Source organism: Chenopodium album, chromosome 17 (genome assembly GCF_948465745.1).
Source record: "Chenopodium album chromosome 17, dcCheAlbu1.1, whole genome shotgun sequence".
Taxonomy (NCBI): domain Eukaryota; kingdom Viridiplantae; phylum Streptophyta; class Magnoliopsida; order Caryophyllales; family Amaranthaceae; genus Chenopodium; species Chenopodium album.
In genome coordinates this window covers 1,793,849-1,814,107 of record NC_137850.1, presented here as the reverse complement: position 1 = coordinate 1,814,107, position 20,259 = coordinate 1,793,849, and the positions used below count along the sequence as shown (strand labels likewise).

Sequence of the window (20,259 nt, the reverse complement as noted above, 5' to 3'; positions counted from 1 at the left end):
CAAAGAGAATTTTCCAACAAATTTAGACTACTGTTTTTTTTATAATTGTACCATTTCCTTGTTTGAAAGTCTTATACTAGTATTAATTTCGGCATTATTCGTGTTCTTATTTTTGCACATCACACTAGTCCCTCTCATCATCTCTCTCCTCCACACATGAGATTCTAAAACAAATGCCCACCTACATTTAGCAATAATAAAATATTAATTAACAATAGAGGAAGTATGTATTTCTTAAAGGATTTATATACATACATAATTATAGATATTAACTGATAATGACGAACACGAGCAAATCCACAGACTGCATATGGAGAAAAGTTAAAATTAGCTATCAGAAAGTAACCCTTAATTTAGGTTAGGTACAAAAAACTAATTGGATAATTATGTACAGAAAATATTCGCAACAGAATGTTTAAGGGGGGAAATAAAGGGGATGAAAGCCTACTGCTACAATTTTCTAGGCTTCATGTATTTTTCTAATTCATCCAACTATATTCATGTATTGCACTATTGTCTACAGATCAGAAACTCGCATGAGGTGATTTAGTGATGGTGTCTTGCAAATATCACAGCATCTTCATCTCTCTGCGACATGCAGCATGCTCTTATGGAGCACAGTTTGGTTCTATGTTTTCCGCGTGCAGCAATGTCAATCAGCAAGTCATCAAAACCTTCGTTATAACCAAAATTTCCAATCCACTATCGCTCAGAAGACGTTTAAACTTCAAACCTGTGGTTTGAGAGGAAGTAGGCCAAAGAGAAAGTTGCCCGATCGGATAGGGTTTCCTCCTCACTCGAAACATAAACCTGGTTATGAAAATGTCATCCATATCATCAGGTCCAATTTTAATACAGAAACATTAAAATTGCAAGAATCCATAATTTTCATTGATCTTCACTCTAAACTCCCTCCATCCCCAATATTACCTTTTCTCACAAAATGCTTGTCCCCCAAAAAAATTCCCATTTCATATGAGTTGAGTTCACACAAAAAGGCAGACAAACAAACATTACCAGCTTTTTTTTTTTTCCTATTATTTCACTAAAAGTAAAAAAAAAAAAAAAAAAAAAAAAAAAAAAAAAAAAAAAAAAAAAAAAAACAACACATTTTTTTCTCACCTCATTATAATAAACATTAAAATATACCAACTTATATCATGCACCTTTAATTAACAAAACCTACTCTACAATTTCACTCCTAGATAATTGTGTCTTAAGAAGAAATGGGAACTTTATTTGAGGACAGAGAGTGTTTCATTGTAATTTTAACTGAAGTATCAGTGCTTCAATGTTTCAATCTCACTCAGTCAACTGTTATAAGAAATCCCTGTCTTCCAGCATACAATATATATACTTCTACACTAAAAATATTGTAAAAATGTGTTTAGTTATACAAATACAATATAAACTGAGCTCATTACCTCGTAAAAAAGGACTTATCTCCAATCCTGCCCACTTCTGGATGCTGAGGAAGGCCTCACAGAATCATTTGAATTCCTACTTTTAGATTCGTTATACTTCTCTCCCTTCTGTTCAGCAGCATCTTTTTGCTTACGCTGCATTTCCTCTGCATGCCTTTTCCAAAGTGCTTCTCTATCTTTTCTAGGCATTTTCGAATACCTAGGGTCTGATTTCAGAAAGCTTTTAGCAGTAGACCAAGAGCTAAGTACAGTTCTCCCATCTTCTGTTTCGTTTGTTGCAGCTTCCGGAGTTATAACCTCCGCCAGAAGAGCTCTAAAGTCATGTGCACACCTCTGGACATCGAAAGAGGCAACAAACTCCAAGTTAAACAAGCCTGGGTGGCTGGGGCAGGGGTGGGTACAGAAAATATTATCAAGCTGAAAGTTAAATAACAAAAACCTTGTGTGGGATTTAATCCGCTCCACAATAGATCAAAATTTTCACAAACTAATTGATGCAGAGTGTTTTAGGAGATAAGTTGTTCAATAACTTAGTGTCATTTTAATTGAAAAATATATGCTAGGAGTTTGTGGGGAATATTGTATTGTTACTTCAACAAAAACATGTGTGAAGGGAGAGAGTGGGTCTAAAAAGAGAGGTACAATAATTAAAAAAAAAAAAAGGTGGTGTTAAACTAATTTAGGATAAATGAAAAAACAAACTAATCTAGGACCATGAAGTATCAAAGAAGAATAATTTGCAGCAAGGTTAAACTCAGATCCTCCATCCAGAATAAATTGCAGCATAATATTAAGCACGAGCAAGGTTATGCACAGTCATACAGAAAGCCAAACTCAAATTAGCACGTTTGGCACATGTAATAAATGCCTGTTTCATTGGCAGTCAAGCAGTCACAGATCCTCAATCCAAAAACAAAAAAAAAATATTGTCACCCTGCCCAAACCCGTTATAATTAAGGAGTGGGTAATTTAATGGGATAACTACGTAATTTTCACAATTCACATGATAAGCTTTATAATAGGTGCGTCCTGGCTATCTTTCCTCACTCATTCCAATCAAGGAGAACCTTGGGAAATCTAGTCAATCTATTAATACACTTCGTATTAGAAATATGTTTGCTTCAAACTTCTCTTAGACATCCCAAAATAGCACATGGAACTGTTAATTGTATAATAAAAAGATATTACACTTCCAACCACCATCTCAACTATTCAGAACACTGAAGAAAAAGAAAGGGAGGAAGGGGAAGGGGAAGGGGTAGGAGTAGGACGGGAAGGAGAGGGGATGGAAGAAAGATGAATTTTCCTTCCAAATCTCTCCTTTGTTACCCAAATGAAGATAGTCCATCCCTCCATCTCCTTCAATCCAAACAAGGTGTTACAGTCACCATCCCAATTATTCACAACACAATTCATATTTTGGAGTAACTGCTTTCACTCTCTTCCAAACCATGCCCCCTCACCTCCAAAAAGAGGCCTTAACACAACATAATCCCTCCCCAACCCCTCTCAAGGCCCCAACAAAAAAATTGCCGAAAGCCAATTGCTAAAAAATGTATAATGTACAATAAAATAAAATACACAATAAACAGCAAATTACCAGAACAAATTCATGAACGAGATTTCAGCACTTCCGTCAGCTCAGAGGATTGGATCAATAATGCTAATTTACAGGACCAAAAGGCACAGCAAAGGCCACTAAATTGAAAAGAATATGATCATAACTCTCCTACTGCATACCTCATAAAGCATCTTGACATGTTCTCGAAATAGCTTCTCCAAGTCAGATTCATCCAAATCAGGATTGGATGCACGTCCTTGTGGATCTTTCGCAAGTTTAGGTTTTGACTCTGTCCAAGATGCCTAGCAATAGAAGTCGGCAAACATGAACTAGCCATTGACCTAATAAGAGAGACAGAAATTGAATAGACTACAGTCCTAGAAAGCAGATCCACCACAAAAGTTCAATAAAGAAAGTTTGTATGTCAATATGGAAACTCAAATACGGCTGCAGAGCCAACATTAGTTCAAGTTGTTCAAAACAGAAGAATTTAAGGGTGATAATATTATAAAACAAATGCTGGTGTATTTGATTACATGGATAACAGTCGTAGTTGGTTTACTGTAAACCCTACAGATTTTGAATGGTGGTTTGTATCTGGAATATGGGAGGAATCAAGGAACATGAATGACAAGAACGGTGAGACACTATAAAAATGACAATTGAGGATGAGGAGTTGAAACTTGAAAGAGTAGTAAGCTCTTCTAGCTCCTGCACCCATAACACCCCTCCTCTGGGAATTAACCCAGTAACTCTGCTGGCACTCCTGAGACAAGAATCCCACCAATGCCCCAGTGTGCCTTCCATGAAAAATGATGGTAATCTGGAAATCAAGAATTTACCTGAGGATTTTTTATTGTTTCAACCAGTAATGCTTGATACGATGCAACTGCTTCCTTTCTACGAACCTTCACCCGTACTCTTTCCATCTCTTGCTCCTCTCTTTCTTTTCTCTTTCGAAATTCCCTCTCACGCTCTTTCAATTTCTCCTGCAATAGAGTTGTATAACACGGTATTAAAAATAAAAATAAAATAAAAGGCGACCTTATCCTACTAGCACTCTTAACTTTCCAGGATAGATACACAGTACTCTCCCAATCGTAAGTATAGTGATTCAATACATATGATAAGTTACTTCTTAAATTCTAAAGGGAATCATTATTCCAAGGTACTTACAACTCTAAGAGCTTTTCAGTTCACTTTTGTTGTACATTAATAAAAATTACGAAGGATAAATAAATAACAATTTGGGGAACAAGATCCGTTGCAACTGTCATCATCAGCATTGAAAAGAGAAGATACTTCTTCAACCATAACACAACACATTAAATTTGAGTAACCACAGAAGGGTTAAGAAGACTCTTTCTGTAAAGATTAAGAGCAAACACATGGTTTTGTCGAACACAAGATGTGAAAATGTTGTATGGTAATTCAAGAAGTACATAATAATAACACGCCAGGAGGGTGGAAGGCTTTGACCTAGATTTCTGCTCACTAAAACCTTTTAGGGAAAAAAACGGGGCGCTAAGTCGCTAACAGATATCCTAACTTAAGCAACTTCAGTACCTGTTCCTCCCTTTTTGCCTTTTCTGCCCTCTCAGCTTCATCGTCAGCAGCCTTTAACTCCGATATGTATTCATTAAAGAAAACCTCTCGATCTTCATGCTTTACAGCTTTGTACCTGCTGTCGTCCCGAAGGCCATCCTTCACCTGTGACAATACTTCTTATTAATAAAGCTGCAGGCAAGTTTCTATTAGAGCACAAAACAAAACCTATTGAATTGAAGTCATTAATTTTTGTGTAACCTTGTACCAATAAATTTAAGAAACTTGACATTTCACAACTAACTTAATAGCAAAGTCTTTTGTGCCAATTCTAATTGGTAACCAGAAAAAAGAGGAAGTTCCATGGTAGCTTTCATTCAAAGCCTCATCATATATAGATATTTTGGGGGGGAGACTCTCAGAAGGATTAGCACGAGTAGATGTATGAGTTATTGTGAGCATTCAGTTTTCTGCTGGAATTTTATATGTTAAATGTATACGTTGATAACTCAAATTAAAAAGACCATTTTACAAGAATCTGTATTTTAGTTTACTGATATAACAGAAACTATTAACAACACCGAGCACACCTAATGTTTGAATTGCACTGCGTGTCTTCAAGTTCACAAAAAAACAAATGTAAACACAACGCTCAAACAAATACAACAATCAACAGGAAGGACGGTCCAAATTTTTAAAAAAAAAAAAATAATAATAATATAAAGATGTTATATGGTACAGACGTACAGTTCTTCCTTTATCAACTTCAGTACACTCATCAAAGCCACAATAATAAACATTGTTCTCAAACCACACTGTAAAGTACTCACCCTGGACCAACGAGAACTTGCCGTTATGTCCCCTCTTTCTCGAAGCATGGATTTAAAATTAGAAACAGCAACCGCACGTTCAGCTCGGGCTTTTTCTTCAGCAGCCCTCTTTAGTGAAAGAACCCTGGAATTCACAGAATAATGTTCAAACAATAGACAAAGAACTTGAGATATTCTTCACAGATGAATGGAATCAATAAATTCACACAATGTAAAAGATGGAAAGTACCCGGGGGGGGGGGGGGGGAATAGAGAAAGCTCAAAGGTTGTAGATTAAAGCAGAACAAAGGGTATTAGCTTAGGACGTGGAACTTATGACTCAAAGAGCTGATTTGATAAACAGTTATACAAAGAGGTAATAATAATGAATTTAATTGTAAATTTGTAGGCTCATTTCCATCACCATAAATAATAATCTACCAAACAAGCTGTAAGAGCCTATAGCAGATGAGGAGAAATACAAGTTTATCTTCATTATAAACAAAAAAGTGTTTATCTAGTGGCATTTCTGTAATAAGTCAACAACTTCTACTAAATGTGGGTCCCACTAATGTTGATTTATTTACGGAAATGTCATGCTGCTGACTACCTACCCAATCGACAACTCAAAAAAAAAAAATGACTCTATTGGCCCTCCGGCCCAAGCTTTACTTGGGAAAAGAAAACTTGGCCAAAAATAAAGAAATGCACTTCCATTAAGCATTGAGCAACTATGTCTGTTTAATGTATCTAGTCCAAATAAAACATTATGGAAGACAATCCAAACACATTCAAGAAAAATGAGGTCAAGATAGTGAAGAACAAAAGAAAGTAACGAAGCACAATAAAGCCATTGTACCTCTCATTAAGCAAAGCCTCTCGATCCTTGCGCTCCAAAGCCTCAAATCGTGAATCATGGCCCCATCTCTTCCTAAATGTATAATAATCAGTAGTATGGTCAATATCCTGAAAAAAGAAAAGAAAAAAAATAATAAGCTCAGGTAAGAAAACTTCATGTCTTATTGCAAAAATTATTTTTAAATTAAATTTAGAAGTGCACCCTCCTTGCGTATGGACATAATATTCTCTACAGCAAATAAAAAAAAAGTTGAGCCAAAGCAAATTTAATATCGTAAGCACCTCTTTTGACTCTTCCAACAATTGCTTGAAACCCTCCACTGCAGCCTTTTGAGCCGCTCGTTTTTCCTTACGCTCCTGTTCAGCTCGTGTACGAACAAAATGCTCAAATAACGATCGACGTTCAGCATAAGTAGGTATTGCCTACAGATGGAAGGAAAAAAAAAAAAACTTTTTTAATGGCAGGACTGATTGAAAACAGGAAGAAATAAATTGGGACTTAATGGGAGAGCTAAGCACAGCAAAGGCAAGGACACGCAGCAGCAAGCATCTACAGCATACACAAACCAATATCATTCAGGGTAAGAATCTCTGGTGATACAGACTTTAGCAACAAATATATATCATATGTGTCCCTAATGCAGTAATAAAAGCTCGTAAGTTATGGCAACTAGGAAGCTGACTTCTTGCAAGTTCAGATGGGTCTAAAACTTGTATGAGTAGGCTCATGACATTGGGCATAGCGTTAAATGAAGCCCAAAGAACTTTTCATGCTGCTCATTGGAACTTTTCTTCTATATACATGTAAAGAAATTTACATTAATTTATGAGGAAAGAAAACATAGGATTTAAAACTGTCTTAAGGAATTCAAATAGAAAAGAAAGCAGCGAAACAATCAAGGAACTCCAGACAAACTGAAAATTCTATTTTTAGGCCAGCTAACTAGCATGCGCACAAGGCCCACCCGTACTCAACAAAAACATGTTTATTTTCAGACTACATTTTGATAGTACATTAATCAGAAAGAAACACAAGAACTTCATTTGACATGAATTTCATAAGCAATGTAGTCAGATTTAAACTTAATTAGCATTACATGAGAGCCAAACAATCTATGCAGCTGAAAAATACCTATTTTGAAGGAATGAATTCTAATTTTTATGGTACGTAAAAAAAATAAATAAAAAAATAAATAAAAAAATAAAAAAAAATAAAAAAAACTCATATGCAGCTTATAGACAAGATAGCAGAGTGCAGCAAGATATTACATGGGAATCTATTCAGCAAGTAAATTTATCTGATTAGACCTGCTTAAGGAAAACCCTTTGCAGAGCCCTGGATCCTCAATACAGAACATTCCAAATCTTGAATTGAACGAACCTTGAAGCGTGGATCAAATACAATCTTCGGCAATTCTTTATCCCACTTAGAGAAAGGTGCCACTCCACGTTCTTTTAGCATATCCTGAAATTCCAGATTATGCAAGTCATCATCCTATGTTACTTAAACCAAATAGCAATAAATGGGTAGTTGAATTAATGCAATGTTGCTTGCCCGCTTCAAAAACAAAAGGACTGCTCTTTCTGTCCCAAAATAATAGACCACACTTAAAATTTAGTTCATTCCAAAATAATCTTCTGCATTCCGAAATTAGTAAAAAATAAAAAGTTGGAACTTCTCACATATAAGAATTCCAAAAAAATAATAAATGGCAAGGGAATATAAAATTTACATGGAGAAGCAAGTTCTGATATTTAACGTCTACATTCCTAAACAAAGACCCCAAATAAGATGTGGCCAATTATTAAGGATAGGAAGAAATAGCGAATCAGGCCAACACACCACATGTTCTTCACACTTGCAGCAGGAAGCCAGGAAGCAGAAAAGAAGTAGGCCAACACACCACTACAGGAGGAACCACTACCTTAAAGCTGCAGTAGTTGTTAGGTTGGCTTATTAGCTGCCATGTTGGCTTTTAGGGATGAAGACAAAAATTAGTAAGGGTAGCAATTAAAGTTGTACTGGCTTAGCTAAGTAGTAATGTAGTATAAAAAGATAGAGAAGTAGAAGGAAGATATTCAGAAATTTGTATTGAGGAAAACTTGGTGAGTTAAAGCTGTTGTCAGAGAGATATAGCCTCAATCTATTAAACCTATCATTTTGTAACCCTTTAGCCATTTTCAATCAAAGATTCAAGCTTTAATCTTTATTTACTTGCCTTGTCTGTATATTACAGATAACTAATAGCCTAAATTGGAATCTTAAAAAGAACATATGACCATTTCAAAATAAATAATCTATTTTTCTAATCGAGAATATACACCCCACTTTGTTCAACTTATTTCTAAATATATCAGGAAAAATAAAGGTCAGATAATTTCAGATAAAATAACTTCAAATAAGGGTTAATATGGGCTACCCAAGTTCAATCTATTAAAATAAGTTCAGATATATTTAGGTGAATAGAACACAGTCAACAAACACACCCTTAGTAAATTAGACAGTGACCATATTTTCATTGTTTAATTTTTTAACATAAGAAGAAAGTTACCTTCGATGTAATGGGGATCAAATCAAAGACCCAAAAGGCTATAATTTCATTATTAAACCCTAATCTAGATTACATTCCATTCTAACTAGACAACATCTACAGAATATCAATACATGCAAACAGCAAGAACACATGCACTCTTTACATGCAACATCAAATATAAAATCAGAATATCCACTCTCCCATAATCAGCCGATCAAGGTCAAACTGCAAAAAGTAAGTGCAGGACCATAAGCAGGAAACTTATATGGATCCAAATACTTCTATAAAAATAAGGATTCAAATATACAGCCAGTCATTAATACGCAGTAGTATTCTTAAACAGCTCAAACAAAATCCTTCACCATTTAAATCTTTAATTCTGAGATTTAATTAGAATGAAAGAAAGCTTCAGCTTAGCCCAATTTGCAAATACAATAGGATTTGAAAGGAACACACCAGATAGCCCCCACCTTAAGGATACAGTGGGAAGCTTCAACCAGCTTGGAACTTTGCAAGTATATTAAGACATGCAAGACAAACCACAACCAATACTCTAGAGCTCCATGTTATAATACGACCCTAAAAATACTCTTTCAACCAGGTCACTCAGTCTACATGCAATATAAATCTCAGTTTGAGTGAGCGAATTCTGTTCAATTCTTGTTTTTCAATCAAGGTTGTGGGATTCAATTATAGATTTTAAAACAAAATTCATTGAATAGCAAAACTAATAATAAGTGAGGGACCAGAAATCCACAAAAAATTCAAGGCTATAAAAAGTTTCTATACATCTAAAAATGACACATTAAGGAAATCCCCATGAATGTGAGCCTAAAAAGAAGCTTACTTTACTCAATCCCAGAAGATAACCAAAGAAGAGTCCCGACACAGAAAAATCTATCAATCCACTTCAACCAAAACAGCCACGATTTGGAAAACAAAGCATCCAGCATTTAAGCCACAAAATATTGAGCTCCTTTGCCTTCCAAACTTCATATACTGTATTTATTATGACCTCAAAGTCTAAACGAAGCAATCTGATGGATTCAGAGCACAACAGATAGCCTTCACCAAAGACACATCGCCATGTGATAACGCAAATAGACATTATTCCTAATATCTTCACTAGCAAGGCATAAGATACATACGTGAAACTCAGCCTTTAGCCACATGAACCCCAATCAATAAACAACGACATCACACTTGACCAACATTGTATAATTTATGAGTCTATGCTACATCACAAGGATGCTACAACAAAGCACCCAAATGCAAATGAACTAAAAATAACAATAGGGAATAGAAAGTAACCTTGAATTGAGCTATGCGCTCATCCTTGGTTGGTCCACTATCTTCATCCTCTGAGTCTGATGATGAGTCAGATACATTGCCGTCTCCTTCAGCATCTTTTGGCTTATCCTTGTTTCCTTCACTCTGCGAGCCCTTAGCTGTAGGCTCAACTGTTTTAGACCCATTAACTTCTAACAATGTTGATCCTGACGAAGTAGTTGAGAAAGATGTAACATGAGCTGCTCCTGACTCCTGAAGCTTTTTTTTAATTAAATCAAGGGCAGATGATGATCCTGGAGCACCAGAGGCTCTAAGAGCTATGGCATCACGACCACCTGTGTTGAGAGCAGGAGCACTTAAACTAGTAGGAACAGATCCTTTTTCATTTAATTCATTTGAATTTGGCACTGAAACCGAATTTTCTTTTACGTTGTCATTTTCCTGCTTTTTTCTCAGCTCGGTCACCTCTAGTGGTACTTGCCAGCTGCTTATCTGATAAAGACATTAGATATGGTTGAGAACATCCATAGAATAATTAAAATGACATGAAAAACAAATAGCGAATTCAAGACGGCAGTTATTTAACAATTCAACAGTTACTAAAAGCTATAAAAACAGAGTAGCAGACAAATTGGAAAACAGGTAAATGGGCCAGGAGACAGATGAAAAAAACAAACTTCAAGAAATCCAAATGGATGACCTTATATACATTGATCATGTACCAGTACATTTCAAAAATGACGATTGACAACTATCAGAAAATTGCAAAGTACTTTTTACATGAAAAGCAGATCATCCTTGCAATACATTGCAGACATGTCAATTTAAAATTCGAAAAGTCAGATAACACCAAGCATCTCTTGAGAAAGTCCCAACACATTTTATTTTTGTTCAAGGCTAGTGGTATGCATTTACATACTATACATAATTTGTCAATGATTTAGGGTATTCTACAGCACTGCTCCGCACACACAGGACCAGCAATGTGGTTAGTGAGATGATAAGATCCATCTTGGCATCAAAATCTTATGTGTCTAACAGTCAGTTGAGATTGAATGCACTTCATTTAGAAGTCCTGTTACCTCTGTTTTGGTGTTATAATAGTACTTTTTTCCATCATTGGTGGAGACCAGAGCCCAATCAGTGCCATTCACCTTCTCCCTACACAATATATATTAATAAAATTAATGGGACAATAAAGAAATCTAAGCAAAGAAATTCAAACAGACTTATAAGACCACCACTCTTGAAGTAGTAATAATAAAAATAACACAAAAATACAAAAACCCTAAATAAACGAATCACATACAATGAACAGAAAAGAGAATCAAGGCAGGGGAAGGGCAACAGGAGTTTAATATACAAGCTTGAGCAATTAATTCTATTAATGGATTATTTTTTTTACCTTTATTTGTGTTAGTGTGTGTTTGGGGGGAGGGGGGGATTTAGTGATAAATAAGGACACCAAGGGAGTGACAGACCAGTAAACGAGGACTGCTATCAAAACATACCAAACCCTAAATCACATACCAGTATCTCAACGAAAATAAACTAGATAAAGACTCCAGTCAAAAAATTTAAAAATTATTACTTGCCATTGCAAACCTTTCCTTCCCACCCTCCTGTCAACCACCATATAGCCAAAAAACTAGCTCCCAGTCTCCCACATCCCAAATAAACATCAACTCAGCTACTCAAATGCCACTATAGAAGCACTCTAAACAAAAAAAAAAAAAAAAAAAAAAAAAAAAAAAAAAAATTCAGAAGTTATGGATCAACTCTCTATTGAGTTCAAGAAAATAACATACTAGCAATGATTAGAATCATTTGTTTTCAGTGCATCTTTGGTAGGGGTCTGCCGCTTTGTAACTTCCCAGAAAACAAAATGTGCTTTAGGAGGAGCCTTTGACTTTCAGGTGGTCTAAAAGGGGAAGCTGGACAACAAGCATTACCAGCCCATTCAAATCTGTTGCAGTATTTACACCACCACCATAAAGCCATAATTATCATTGAATATGTTACATGGACTCTTCATTTCACCCTAAGTACCCACGTTAGACCCTCGACACTCGGACATGGGTATGACACAAAATAGCCGAGTCGGATGCTTCGACACGTACCCATGTCGAGTCCATGTAACATAGATCATCAACATCAAATTAAGCTAATTACATGTTTGTGGATATTTATCAACACAGGAAGTATGTATATTCAAATACAGAAGGAGAAGCCAGTTGACACTCTTATGGCCAACTTAAGCCACGCACCTTATAATTGAATAATGGAGACATGCACATGGATTTCTGATCACATAGGACACTTTTGCGAAATTGACAAGATTGTAAAAAAAGCTATTCCTAGTTATGCGAAATCTCTGGAAAGAACCTCATCACATTGAATAGGACCATAAAGCAATATGCCAAAAATCTAAACAAAGAGTTACTTGTAAAAGATCAACAATGCATTCCCAAAGAAAAATAGACACTAAAGCTTCTAGGTCCAACAGAGCATTATAATAGAAAGGAAGTAATATATGATATATCCTAATGAGAATTACTCACCATGCAACAGGAGTTGGCTGTGTAGTTGCTTTTGCAGGCTGCATCCACATTGATCCATAAAGAAAAGGAAAGAAAATGTCATCAGTAACCATCATACATCAACTGAGAAGTGGACATAAAAATAAATATAGGAAAAAATAATTAAATACCAGCATGAGCCTACTCCAACATACTTGTCATTCTCTATCAGTAAATACCTTACTTTTTCTTGAGTTCTACTCAATAGAGTAAAAACAGAAACAAGAAAAACCCAAAAAGGGACAACCCATGTGGGTACTTTTACTTTTAGGAGAAGAGAGATAGCAAGTAAGATATTTATTAAGTATAAAAGGGTCCCAAAAAGTGCGTGGTAAGACAGATTGTTAAAAAATGAATAAAAGGAATACATAATAAGAATAAAGTGAGTAGAGCTCATACTGGATAAATATGGAAAGTATGTAGAACTCAGGAAAACAAAGGTAGCACATACACAGAACTGCTAAAAAGTTACAGTGTAGCACATAATTAACCAGCGTTAAAAGTCATATGTCTCCAAAATGGGGGACAACCCCATACCCCAGTTGATTAATGCTGAATGCAACCCAACCCAGAATAATAAATAAAGACTATCATTGCTTCCCTAATCTCACAACATATAAAAATAAAAACCCACTCCAAGACACTTTTAATAGCTACTGCCAAACAAATTTGGCTTTCTCGCCATGCAAAGACAAACACATCCTACTACTCGCACATATGCCATATCTCTATTAGGGGGGACCTTCCACTTCCATGGGTTTTTCTGCATCTCAAGAAATTTTGACATAGAAAAGGATCTAAGAATAGCAAAAAAATTTGTATGCACCCCCTAATTCCAATCTGGAGAATGTCATGTAACAATGGAGTATACAAGGGACTATAGTCACTTAGTCAGTGATGGAAGCCAGGATGAGAAAATAAACTGAGGAGAAAAATAGGGGAAAAAAGCTGCTCCAAAGCCTAATTTCTCCAAACCTTTGTGGATTAAATAATATTGGATAGGCTGCCGATCCGCTTTATAGAACAGGAAAAAAAAATATTGGGTTTAGAAGACAAAGAAGTGGCTTAATACTATTACAGCGATATTAAAAAGTGTGTGAATGCAGAACTCCAATGCCTTTCATGAGTAAAAGTAATTTTTCAAGCTTAAATATGAACTAAGGTTGCAGGGGATCTTAGTGATTCGATTAGGAAGATCCAAAGCCATTGAAAATATTTTAAAATTTATTTTTAGATTGCCTCTCATAATAAGCTTAATTTATTCTTCCAATCTTCAAGACACACTCTCAATTAAAGGATCTTGAAGTCAATTTTAAAGAATATTCCCATAAGGAAATTTCTAAACAAGAGAAAGATTATGAATATCACACCCACACCCAATCATCAAAAAAGAATGTCAGTCATCACACACGGGTCCAAGTTGACTCTTATGACAGTAAACTTGCTCAAAACTAAATGAGAAATATAGAACAAAACTGATTCAATCTTCAATATCTTGCAATCTTACCAATAAGAAAAAGAAAAGGAAAAAAAATGGTACTCCAAGAAGCAAATCAATATGACAACTCATTCATCGTTGACACAAAGCCCTCACTATAACCATGCTCCATGATTCCAAACATCCAACTGCTCAAAACATCTGCCACTTAAGTCAACACACAAGGAGTAAGGCCCCTTTTTCTCGCCACTCACAGTTCTCTCTAGAGACAACCATACTGAAACATATTTTATTCATACTTCAGTATCTTAAAATCTTATCAACGAAAAATTAAAAAAAGTACAGAAAGCAGCAAATTAAGCAACAGCTTATTCATCATTGACAAAGCCCTCAATATTATCATGTTCTAACAATATGAATAGCATACCACTCATAACATCCATCATTCATTCAAAAAGCAAGGAGAAAGGCCAACTTGCCTCAGACCTATCACAACACTCAACTACTTCATGTCTAACCAAAGCCAAACACTCCATAGAAAATTTCAGGTTGCTCCATCATATGCCTTCTAAAGTCAAGTTCGAACATAACACCTTCAATGTCTTTCGGTCTTTCCTAACATCATGTACAACAACATTTACAAGGACAACATTCCGATACACAAATCACTTATAAAAGCATTTTACTCAAAAGAAAATATGCCGGGAGCACCCCCAACTATTGTGACTGGACCTTAACCAAAACCTTGCAAAATTTTGAAGTAAGACTAAGGGCCTGTTTTGATTACTGAACTGAGCTGAATTGTTTATGAGAGAAGGAAATTAAGAACTGAACTGAAATTAAGCTGAAGAGAACAGGCCCTAATTGACCTAAAGCTCCCTTTTTCCTGAAGTCTTTTTTATACAGGAGTAGTAGAGACATAACCTCATCCGTAAATCAATTGAGTTCCTATAACACCACAAATCATCCTTAATCACACCCCACCAATATTGCAATAAGATTGTTCCAGCTCACAGCTTACTTCAATCCTCCAGCTTAAAAGAAATGTTGAGTAACACACCCCTTTCCACTCAAACATCACTCCATACAAATTAATGATGTTTTTTTCAATAAATGATGATCATACAGAAATGGAGAATTCCTTCGCAAGATTAACAGATTCACCAATTTGCAAAGAGAAAGGCAACAGGCAGATAAAAGAGCACTAATAGCGTGGAGCAGAAAATAAATTAGAGTAACAAACAATGAAGCATAAAACTTTTTTTTTTTTACACATCCACCATTTACAAGTGCATAACAAGGGACAGTTTTTAACTACCAACAGTACATATGTGTTCTCTACTGATGACCATCCCTAAAGAATTCAATGAAGGTTCCTACCCTCTTCTACATCTGATTTTTGAGAGATAAAATCATCACAAGAAATCTGTTTCACTGCTCATCCAACAGTGTAATTTGTGCTAACCCCCCTCCCCCAAAGAAAGAACCAAAAAAAAATCAAATTAACACACGAGTGGTGTATTTAGGCCTACTTTACAATACTAGGTAGCAAACTACGTATCTGGACCAAAATTTACTAACGAATTAAGTAACAACCACCCAACCTTCCGCATTTCAATTTTTTTATGAGTATTTAGGAAAACATATTAACATGAGACCAATAAGACAACTATATCTCCCAAAAACAAAAGGAGAGCCATAAACCCGTATTATCCCCTGGACAGTCATGCTGAAATAGTGAAATATAAACTTAAACTTTCACATTCCAAGTGTTGTGGGCATAATATGTGAGCATACAGTAAAACAACAATGTTTGAACTTATGAGGGCAGAATACTTGGTGCCTCTTTAACCAAAACACCTTTGAACATATGGATTCCTTACAATCATGGTGTGCATGCAATCTTTAACAAATTTTACCTCATTGGACTTCATGCTTCAATTGCAATCCTCAATCATTTAGTTTTGACAAGTTTTTGAAAAGAAACAATCACTACATACAAAAGACCGAGACACGGAGATAAATGATCACAAAAAGGAAAAGTGTTGCAGAGTAGAGCATACATTTTCCCGTGGGGGGGGGGGGGGGGGGGGGGAATAAAAACAAATTCTAATTTAATCTTCACATGAAAACAGTTTCAACAATCTGTGTCCAAAATTCAAAAAAAAAAATACCTCTCCTTTGAAACCAGAGGGCTTTTCATACGTTGATTCCCCAGTTATAGCATTATAATAATATAAAGCCCCAGAATCAGTTCTATGTGCACTCCATGCATCCAATTGATGATTTTGATAATAAGTACCGTTGGTACTAGCATCAGCAACCTGCTTACTGTTATCTGCACAAGTCAAAAAAATCTTCTTACAAAAATAGAAAGCCAAGTAACACAAATTAGTGCACTAACAATTAAAATAATAAAGACAAACCAGTCCCAGGAGGTGGTACTTCGGGTTGCATCACAGAACTATGTACTAGCTGAACGCCAGGAGCAGTAACAGAAGATGAGCGCATACCACCAAGATTATTAACAGGTGTGATACCGGGAGGCTGAGCATCTGGCACAGGAACAGAAGGAAGAGACCCACGTGCTGCCAAACCAAAAGGGCCGGGAAAAGTAGGAGGATACGGTAAGAATGGAGGCCTCAGTCCACCCATTTGTGGGGGCTGCAACCAAAGTGGTTGAGATGAAGCACCAGGGGTAGGTATAGATGCATAAGGAGGGTATGCTTGTGGTTGAAACGTTGGATTTGATTGAAGCGGGACTACTGGCATGCCAGGTCTTAACACTGCAGGCGAAAAAGAACCCATCACTGAGGAAGAGACTGAATGACCAGAGGACAATACAGCAGAAGCTGCTTGCCCTAGTATACCAGGTTTCATTGAGCCAGTAGACAATCCAGAGTGTAATTCAAATGATTGGGAACCAGAAATTGATGTTGTCACTTGACTGACATTACACGTAACAGATACAGTTGTCTCAGAACTAGAAGAAGCTTGTGCAGCTGATGAACCAGATGAAGATACTGCACTTGCATCTTTTAAAACACTAGTTGTAACAGTCTGTGATCAATAAAGTTAGAACCTTTTCAGAATCAAGTATCCAAATACAGTTCTTATTACTGAAAAGTTAAGGATACTACTAAAGGGAATTGAAATCAGATCAAATATCCAAAAGCACTCTTCGTCAGTGAGACATGTCAATGATCCCCCACAATAAGTATGAATTGCGTGATTTTAATTGCTTCATGTGTTGACTCATTCTCACTTTGAGAAAATTATAAATATTAACAATTTAACCAAATCAATTTGTTTTCTCAAATGGCACATCAAAGGATAAGTTAATCTCACAAACAAAAGATGGATTAATTGGACATCAAATGCAATGAGTATGGAAGGAACTATACACAAACACAATAGATGGGCCAAATCAGCCAATACACCTCTTATTCTTCCATGCTAACTGTCTATGATTTACTAACTACGGAGCATATACTTAACAAATAATCAATTTACAAGTACCTTTACACTAGACAGCCATGTACGTACGCAAGGTTCTTTCATAGTTACGAAGTACTCTGTATATGGGTAAATTGTACTCTAAAACACACAATTTGTTTTTTTTTTATTACCTTAAACTCTTAATGACATAAATTTGCTTCAAAATCAGGATACGTAAGCTACCATTCTTCGGATACAAAAAAAACCCTAACAATATGAAATTTTGCATATACTAGTAAAAACATACACACAATCAATTCAACCAAATAGCAAAACAACTGAAAAAAGAGCTAGAAAAACAACGTACATTCGCGGTATAAGTAAAGTTAGTAGCAGTTGCCGATGCTCTTGGTGGTGGCATCATTTGTGAAGCGGCATTGCCAGAAACCTCGAACGCCGCAGCCGGAGGACGCACCGGTACCGGCTGCGAAGGTTCCAACGCCCCGGGTGGTAGCGAGTTGTTGTTGACAACTTCTGAATACCCCATTAATCGACAAAATAATTGAGCTGAAAATATGATTAAATTACCAATCAAAAATTTGAAATTTCAGTAGAAACATGATAGTGGCGAAGAACCCTTGAATCTGAAAATTAAATTGAGCTTGCCAATGTAATTTAAACCCTAAAAAAAAGAAAATCAAACGATTTGAGCAATTAAACGATTATACCTGGCGAGTGAATAAGTTCAAATTCTGGAAAAGTTTGAATTTGTAGCCCTAAATTATTTGCTCTCAATGTTCTTAGTTGATCCTCAATTTGGGGGAAAGAGGAGATGCCCTTTTGCTTATTTGGTTTGTGTTTGTGTTTGTGTTTGTGTTTGTGTATGTGTATGTGTATGTGTATGTGTATGTGTATGTGTTTTACGGGTACTTCCGAGGTTCTACTGTAATTTGTAAATTGTGTCTTGAATTTTACTGAGTTTTACTTTACCCGTTTACTATTCACGTGGTTAAGATTAAAATTGTGGATGTGTTTGTTTATGATAGTAGTATTATAGTTTGATTTCCTTGGGACCTGTTCACTTCATCTTAATTTCAGTTCAGCTCTAATTAGTTTAGTTTAGCTCCTAATTTCTTTCTCTCGCTTCATTAAATGTGAACAGGCCCTTAGTATGAGGTCAAAATAAAAATCTTTGACCATATTTAATGACTTATATAATATAAATAAATTAGCATATGAGATCTTATTAGATTCTCCTTATTATAAATTTTTCAAATATTTATATCAACTTTTTATAATTTTCACTTATACATAGCCGAAAATTTTCATGGTCAAAGATGTTCATTGAAAACCGCGCAAATGCAAAGTGAGTCGAACTTTCAAGAAAAGAGGGATTACAATCATACGGATCAACACATATAAAATGTTACACTATTGAGTAAGAAAACGAATGAGTTTCTACTTGTCTTTCGAGGGATTTCAAATCATTAATGTGCAGACTTAAAGTATGTTGATTTTTCATCTAATGATTTCACTAATTTCAACAATAGAGTTTTGATAAACATCAACAATAGAGTTTTGATAAACAGTGGAGGATAATATGTCAATCAATTGGAATATGTGGTGAATATTATGCAAATTTTAAGTTACATAGTAATTCGTATTTCTATTTTTTTTAAAACGTACTTCTATTTTACTTATAATAATAGTATGATTAGGTAAAAATTATAAATAAAAAAATAACATTGCTAAAGATGATGAAAATTAAATATTTATATGTGAATGGTGGTAAATGTCAAACTGTTATGAGTAAAATTGAATGGAGAACGTATGATTTTTTTTTTATTTTTTTTTATTTTATTTTTTGGTTTGGTTTAGAGAATGTATGATTGTTGGGATATCTTCTATCATTATTTTGCAAGTCTAACATGACACTAAGAACTTAAGAAGTACATATGCAAAACCAAGCTAAGCTTGGTCTAGTGATAAGGATTGCATGTTCCAATCTTGAGGTTAGGGGTTCAATTACCACTATAGACACTTTAAGGGTGAGGATCTTTTATCCTTTCCCCTCACTCCCAAAGTGTTTGACCCGCAAATATCGGACTAAAAAAACAGTGCGCCCTGAGGTACAGTTAGGGTCTTTTTCCTCAAGTGCATATTTTTTAAAAAAAATATATATGTTCTTGTTAGTTTTTAACATATTGTAATTTATAGGATGGATAAAAATAAAAGTGATGCAATTAGGTAGTGCTCTCCTACAATTTTTACTCCAGTAGTCATCAGGTGGAAGTCTATCTCTCTCTCTCTCTTTTTTTCCCCTAAATGACACACTATTTTTTTGCTAGACTTAGATTATTTTTTATTGAGTTTAGAATATATTTTTGAACTGTGATTAATTTTTTTAAATTTAAATTGTATTATTATTGATTAAAACTTAATCTTTCCAATTCATTGTTGTATTTGTGCTTTATAGTTATTGAATTTAGTGATTGACACTTATTTTATTGAATTTAACTTATTTTTTTTCGAGTTTGACTTAATTTCGCTAGATTGAACTTATTTTTTTTACTAAAATTTTAACTTTAACATTCGTATATTTAATACACTAAAGATGTATTCGGCCCTTTGTATCAATAACACTTAATTTTCTTTTCTATCCCACACTCATTTATATACTTCATATGTTTGAAGGGTAAGGAAAAAAATTCGAAACTACTCCAATTTAGAAATAGATCCACACCAACAATTACATTTGTTTGATAAGATTATCAAATCTCCAT

The 20,259-nt window shown here is 35.2% G+C and overlaps 1 protein-coding gene across 1 annotated transcript; it reads right to left on the bottom strand.

Moving 5' to 3' along the window:
• Positions 1-305: 305 nt before the first annotated feature.
• LOC145589353 (pre-mRNA-processing protein 40C-like) lies at positions 306-18,352 on the bottom strand. The gene is made up of 16 exons (XM_081645885.1): positions 18,205-18,352; positions 17,844-18,043; positions 16,465-17,098; positions 16,213-16,376; positions 12,583-12,620; positions 11,104-11,182; positions 10,043-10,513; positions 7,579-7,662; positions 6,480-6,620; positions 6,199-6,305; positions 5,361-5,484; positions 4,552-4,695; positions 3,828-3,974; positions 3,165-3,287; positions 1,425-1,757; positions 306-810 (listed from the first exon to the last, which is right to left on the bottom strand). The coding sequence occupies exons 2-15, from the start codon at positions 18,021-18,023 to the stop codon at positions 1,440-1,442; spliced, it is 2,754 nt and encodes a 917-aa protein (XP_081502011.1). The 5' UTR covers positions 18,024-18,043; positions 18,205-18,352; the 3' UTR covers positions 306-810; positions 1,425-1,439.
• Positions 18,353-20,259: the final 1,907 nt, after the last annotated feature.

Coding starts and splice junctions, on each gene's coding strand:
- LOC145589353 (XM_081645885.1), bottom strand. CDS start 18,023: ATGGGGTATTCAGAAGTTGTCAACAACAACTCGCTACCACCCGGGGCG. Junction 12,621..16,212: donor CCTCTGGTTTCAAAGGAGAG/GTATTTTTTTTT, acceptor ATGTGGATGCAG/CCTGCAAAAGCAACTACACA. Junction 3,975..4,551: donor AGGCAAAAAGGGAGGAACAG/GTACTGAAGTTG, acceptor ACTCTATTGCAG/GAGAAATTGAAAGAGCGTGA.